Raw genomic sequence first — 7,215 nt, 5'->3', positions numbered from 1 at the left:
TAGATCTTCCATGTCTTGGGATTTGAATTTGAATTTGATCAAAATAATTCGAATTGACATTTTTCTATAAAATTGAATGATTGAAAGTGTTACATTTGATAGTTTAAGGATCAAAATCATGTAGTTAAGTATAGGATTAAAATTATAATTAACCCCACAAAATTTCATTGGAGGTGGTTGTGATTTATCAAAAAACAATATATCCTCTTATAGTTGAAACTTGCAGGCTTCTCATTTAAGAAACAAGCCAACATGAAACTAAAAAGCCGAAAACGCTTTATGTGGGAATTGCAACCACAACCACATGGTTAAAGGCCATGCGCTCTACCAACTAAGCTAAGATGGCCTATTAAGTATAGGTACACGAACTATCCTTTTGGGAAGGGGTAAAATTGTCTAAATTTGGTCAAAAGGACTTGAACTATCATTTTTCTTAAAATTAAAGGATTGAAAGTCTTACTTTTTTGAGGACTAAAATCGTATAAATATTTAATTGTAGGTACTAAAATTATATTTATCCCTACAAAATTACATTGAAGGTGGCTGTGATTTACCAAGAAAATAATAATATTATTTTCTATTATAAAGTGGAAGCTTGCAGGCTTCCCATTTAAGAAATAAGCAAACATTACACTTCTAAAAAGCATGAAACGCCGTCTGTGGGAATCGAACCCACGACCACATGGTTAAAAGCCATGCGGCTGAGCTAAGACGGCCTGTTGTTTTTCGATCTCACCTTTTTATTCCTATCCAGTCATAATTCTGAAAATGTTTGTACAGTTTCAACCTTTAGACACAACCAATTGTTTATGCATATTGAGTTGGCTTTCTGTCACTCCACCTGTCAAGAAATCCAAAGAGCAAAACAAAAGAAGCAGAAGAGCTAAGTTCTCGAGTGCCTTGGTCATGGGCATATGTCCAAGAAAAATGGTTTGGAGAGGCCCCTGGAGGTAGAGTTGAGAGAAAGTATCGCTTTTCTGGCCGTTTTGAAACTCAAGGTGGTGGCGTTAATGGCGGAGGTCGGGTTCTTAAGAAAGAAGACGTGACTATGGATGGTTTCTTGGTGAGCCTAGATAGTAGAGTTCAGAAAATTGATGCTTTGAAATGAATTTGAGGTCTGCAAGTAAGGTTAATGGTGCGGCGGAGGAATTTCATACAGGTAGTTCGTTGGCTGAATGTGGAGAAAACGGTGTTTACAGGAAAGAGAGAAAAATGGTTATGTGAGAAAATTAGGTGAGCTGAATCATTTATGTATGTGTGCTCTTCACGTGAACTCTGGTTAAAACTGAGGCAAGGTTTGGAGAAAGCAATAGTCCGATGATTTATCAATTGCAATATGAGATTGGACAAGTGAGACAAGGAAACATGACGATCACCGAGTACTACACAAAGTGCATATGCACAGGATGCTCTTGTGGCATTAACAAAGCCATGGCAATTTGACAGCCTCAAACCAACTTATACAATTTTTGATTGGGTTGAATACAGTATACGATCAGGCACGAAGTCAAATCTTGTTACTGGAACCATTGCCATCAATTACTAAGGCTTATTCAATGCTCATTAGAATGGAGAAGCAACTGCAAATGAACATAAGCGGCATGAAAATGAATAGTGGAGCCGCATTTCACATTAAAATCCAGACATAACTTTTAAGTAGAAGCCTGTGACTAATAAAAGACATCTTTTCTGTGATCATTGCCAAAGATCAGGTTGACTCCAAAAAAACTTGTTTCAAACTTCACGATGTGCCTGATTGGTATAAGATGCTAGATCAACAGAATAAAAAGGGGGCAGAGTTTGAAACTGTACAAGCAGAAGTCATACTATTACCTACAAAGTTATCCAATTGGGCAAAGTTCACCATCAGAGGATCGAGAAGCAGATCATCATGCATCAACTTCTTCTTTTCAGTCCTTACAATGTCAGTGATGGAGGTGAGTTTGTTCAGTTTGATCAAATTTTGTTCACTTGTAGCTGCAGTTTGATCAATTTTCTAGCTGCATAGGAAGACAAAGGCTGGAAGGAGATCCTGGTGCTTCGAAGAAAACTTATTGAAGGAGGAAGAGGGAAGAAAAGGTTGCTAATGGAGGAGTTTCTAACCCACGATCCTGATAACCACTAGAGTAAGGGCGGTTACCACACGCGTGGAAGAAGGTCACCAAACGTGGGTGCTGCGATTATCAAAGCAATGCTAAGCCCAAGCCAGGCCTGTCAGTCTAGGAGAGAGTTAGCTCGCCTAAAAGCGATGGGCTTAGCCCAAGAATGAAGCATCATGCACGATTCAGCCTAAGGAGGATGCCCACTAGGCTCAACCCAAGAAGGAGCCCACCACACAAGGACCTGTCCAAGAAAGAAGCTTGCTCCATTGAAGGTTGGGCCAAGAAGGAGGCCCAGTATGAAGGACTGCTGCATCTTTCCAAGGCCAGTCCGAAGGAAGGAAGTTGCCTCAAGGGATTAGACTCCTCGCCAGGTAGGAGTCTTTACGAAGGAGGAATCCTTTCACATCCGAAGACGTGCTGCGCAAGGAGCAAATAAAGGACGACTTTATCCACCAGAATCTCGATTTCCTTCTCAAATACAAAGCTCTCTTCATAGTCCTCGCGAAGAAGGGCTCCTTCTCTATATATATGGGAGGCACCCCTCAATAGATTCTCTCCTTTCAACATTCAAGAAACTGTCTTGTTGGTATCTTGTCATTCTAAAATTTGTGCTGTTGCTTATGAAATTTTTATTTCTCTCATAATTTCTCGTTATAATTTATCTGTATATTTATTTATTTTTAAATTCCGGACTAATTTAAGAATCGAAGTGCTAACGTATTGTTTTGCAGGTCCTCTTTTTCAAGTACTTTCACTCAATTAGCCCAAATCCAACATCAAGATTCAAGAACTTTGAACTCGTGCTAAAATGGCACACATCAATTACAATTTTTAATTAAAAACTATTCACTAATTTAATTTTAACAATAACCTAAATTTATACTTTCACATATTTAATATTTTAAGTTTTTCATATTTTATGTGCTATATCATCTAATTATATTATTTCTTTCACATACTATTATTAGATTAATTAATAAATTAATCTTTTTTACAATCATGAAAGTTTAATCATTGTGTATGAATCAAATTCTTAGTGGGAGCATTATTAAATCAAATATATTTTTATAATATTTTTAAAAACATAAATATGAAATACTAATCAAAATAAAATTTATGATTTTTTTGTGGAAAAATAATTAAGAGTGACAAACAACAAGTGAAATAATAAGAAAAAAAATAATATCTTTTTAACACATAGTGACAAAATAGTCTTTCATTAATTTAATTTATTTTAAAAGTTATTTTTCTCCAAACACTATCTAATTTAACTTTTATATATTTTTTATTTTTTTACAAACACTGCCTACTTTTTATTTTACTATAACTCTCAATTTTTTTTATAACAATTATTTCTTTAAAAGCAGAATTTTTTGCAAACATTGGTTAAATCTCAACAACAATTTTATTAAAAAAATATACTTTCTATTTTTTTTTTCCCTCTTTCTTTCTCACGTCACAACTCTTTCTTTCTTTCTCACTCAAATTTCTCAATCACGACCTACACTCACCTTTCTTTCTCCCCAAATGTAAATCCTGAAACCCTAGTCCCAATCCATCCAGCGGCAAAGAGGAAGGCGATTGCTGTTGTGTCCGCCAAGCACGAAGATCGAACAGGTTTGCCATTACTTCTCATATTTTTGGTCTCACCGTCGGCTTGTGTATGGGCGCCGTTTGCCATTTACTTTTCTGAAATTACAGTTTATGATGTGGTAGAGTTGGTGAGCTGATCGGCTATGAAAACATTTACTTTCTGCAGAACTCGGAATTATCCTTGCCATTAAAATTCTGCGTTCTTTTATTCTTGTATAGCAAATTATCTGTTCTACCAGTACTATGAGATAAATTCACTCTACTGTCAGACCTGCTGTGGTGGAGTTGACTTCTCTATGTTCTACCCTTCAGATCGAACTAAGCAATTTGCTTATGTCGAGCTTGAGCTCGAGCTCGAGCCGTTTACACCTCTACTCCCACGTATAGCAATTCTCATCCTTTTCGTTTCTTCTCTGAGTTTTTGCTCACTTCTATGCTCAGGATCTCTCGAATTGGTTCTGTTCTGTCCGAACAAATATATATTTGAAAGGGGGAGAAATTGATAGAAATGTCGTCTTTGGGTACATCAAAAGGGATTCTGGAGATTGCGAAATTCGCAGTATACGTCACCGTTCCAATTGGGCTGATGTACTTCTTCGCCAGCAACACCAAGAATCTCCAGAGAGTCATGGGCAATGTAAGAATACATTTTCGTGAATTAAGTCTTTTTTGTTTGCATAAGCTTTTTTGGATGCTTACGTCAAGGGTTTGGGTGGGAGGGGTTGGAATTTTTAGTTCAGTTAATCTGAAAACGAAGCTTTAATTGGGTCAAAGAGGCTATAATTCTTTGTGGTCATGTTGGATTTGGGACTTTTCAGCTGATTTGTGATTATTTGTTTTGTTTGTAATTGTATCAGTTCCCTTTTGTGTGTGTTTGTATTTTGATGCAATTTTTTGTGTGTGTGTTAAAGGGCGAAATTAGTACCACGGAATTTAATACTTTTAGTCCCTGCTCTGGGGGAATTTCAAAATGGTCTGGAAATTGGGAAAATTCTACCCATTTAGTTTCATAAATTTCGCAAAGTAGATAACTATATCTGTCAAGTTTTACTATTGGGATTAGTTTGAAAATTTCATAAAGCATATAACTAAATGTGTTGAATTTTTTTAATTTTAGGACTATTTTGAAAATTCTGTAAAGCATATAATTGAAAGGGCCGAACACTGTCCTAATGCTCTAAAGATCTAATTTTGCCTATGTTAAAGGCAGCTATCTTAATGCCTCATTTGAGGGTTAAATTTTATTTGGCAAAGTACTATTTAATATTGTGAAACCGATTATAATGGCAACCACTGTGGTAAATATATTGTTTTTCTCCATTCATTTATTTTACTCTCTTTCTCCTGGGGGGGGGGGGGGGGGGGAGAATGCAGGTTGAATTTGAGATAAAATGCAAGGAACACTGATCTTGAAAATGAATGATGAAGAAATACCAGATGCAAGGATTATAGTAGTTTATTTCATAAACTAGGAGGATATTTTATAAATAGGTCATATTTTTAGTCCATGGGATGGGGCTTTTTTAATGTTTAGTTCTCTGTTTTATGGGATTCGAAATGGTCGGAAGATTGAGAAAATTCGACACATTTAGTCCCATAAATCCCGTAAAACAGAGGACTAATGTTTCTAGTTTTTTCATTTTTTAGACCATTTTGAAAATCCTGTAAAACAGAGTACTAAATTTGTTCAACCCCCATCTTATGGGACTAAAAGTATAATTTTGCCTTATAATGCACATACTGCAGCCGGACAGAACAGGAAAGTTCTTATTTCCAAGAAAATAATGATGAAATGGAGTTCTTATTGCGGCCAAGTTTTTAGAGTTCTTAAGAGCAAGTTGAACTGGCAATGTAGTTTCATATGGTATAAGGCTTCCTGGAACTGAGTTAAGAGAGTATGAATTACATCAAGTATTTGTTACTGCATATAACTTCTCTGTGAGTTTGATATTTATGTCGAGCAGCACGTATATTAAGCTTTGATATTTCAGTTGCTGATAATGCTCAAGTATATCTTGAAATATAAGTTTTGTTTTCTTTTTGCACACATACAAATAATCTGGTTCACTCCAAAATCTTTAAGGCCAGAGCTGTTGGGAGTTCCAGAGTTTCTTTATATAATGACTTGGATTCTGTATACATACCTCACTTTGATATGCCCTCTAAAGCAATTTTCTGATGTATTATGAAGCGCCAATATGTGGTGTATCCTCCTGAAGGGCCACGCCCTCCATCACCTGAGGAGTTGAGGGAGATGGCACGAGAATTAGCTCGCAAGAGAGACAGTCTTTGATGGATCCCTGAGTCTGTAAGAATGTCTTCGAGTCGTAACTGGTTTGGCCTTTGAAAGTTTTTAATCTACCACTCTCATGACAATATATGTGCATGTGTGGTTCCAATAATTGCGTGCATCTGATCTGTAAATTTTATTGTAAGATTGACAGAATACATTTGAAGTTAAATGAGTATTCATGTTACTGCTCTCTTTCTTTTTTCAAGAAGATGGATGAATAGGAAAGCCGCCGTCATGGAGTGTACACGACTTCTGTTTCTGTCAATATGTTCACGTGGTAGAAATGGATAAACATTCTGTTAAGTTTGAAGATTTAAGCTCAAATAATTTCGAAATAGTATGTGTTTTTTGTTTGTGTGTGTGTGTGTGTGTGTGTGAGAGAGAGAGAGAGAGAGAGAGAGAGAGAGAGAGAGAGAGACTTGTTTCATGCACTCCTAATCTCGAGAACTAAAGACTGATTGTTCGTGTAGGGAAAAGAAGCAAAAAACTAATTTCTTGGACTTGGAGTGAAATGAAGCAGTAGATCTGTTTGAATACTTGTAGAGTCGTTGACACGTTATGTTATTTCCAGATTTTGATTGAAACTGCATTATGATCAATGTCTTTCCATATAGTTGTGGCGGATGATAGATTCATTCAACGATCCATGATAGATTCAGTGTGTTGCATCCGTCCATTTTTGAATTACTAGTTAGAAACACGTGCGGTGGACTGTATTATTTCAATAAAATTATTATGTTATACTTAAAAATAAAAGTCTATTGGTACTTTATAAATAATAAATACTATTGTTAGGAGATAAAAGCATACAATTAAAAAGCTAAAATATTTTTTCTCCACTTTAGTTATTATGTTATATTGTAAATTATATTTTTTCTACTTGTAATATAAAGTGTTTTTGGTGGAAGAGCAAGAAATCCCTTTGTGTTAATTTTATAAATTAATTTTTTTTGTATTTTATAAAATACAGCAAAAAATTCCCTCCCCATAAGAAATTGAAGGAGAGTGTCTGACACTCGCTTTCGTGCAAGTAGGCCTCATATTTTGGCCTTTTTAGAGGTTACTATAAGAGTATAATATCCATTTTGCCACTTTCTTTCATATTTAAATATATTTTAAATTAATTTATTTATAGTATTGATTTATTTGATTATATTTAATGAATTTAAATTATTTATTAAGTCCAAATATATTACAATAAATTATATTTATTTAAGAAATATGTTA

General features: G+C 35.2%; 1 protein-coding gene across 1 annotated transcript; it reads left to right on the top strand.

The window, feature by feature from the left end:
* Positions 1 to 3,559: 3,559 nt before the first annotated feature.
* LOC105158419 (sporulation-specific protein) lies at positions 3,560 to 6,178 on the top strand. The gene is made up of 3 exons (XM_011075174.3): positions 3,560 to 3,719; positions 4,137 to 4,332; positions 5,887 to 6,178. The coding sequence occupies exons 2-3, from the start codon at positions 4,204 to 4,206 to the stop codon at positions 5,986 to 5,988; spliced, it is 231 nt and encodes a 76-aa protein (XP_011073476.2). The 5' UTR covers positions 3,560 to 3,719; positions 4,137 to 4,203; the 3' UTR covers positions 5,989 to 6,178.
* Positions 6,179 to 7,215: the final 1,037 nt, after the last annotated feature.

The sequence above is a fragment of the Sesamum indicum genome, linkage group LG3 (genome assembly GCF_026168435.1).
Source record: "Sesamum indicum cultivar Baizhima isolate 11 linkage group LG3, ASM2616843v1, whole genome shotgun sequence".
Lineage (NCBI taxonomy): Eukaryota > Viridiplantae > Streptophyta > Magnoliopsida > Lamiales > Pedaliaceae > Sesamum > Sesamum indicum.
The sequence above is the reverse complement of the archived record's forward strand: the minus strand, read 5'-3'. Positions and strand labels throughout refer to the sequence as shown.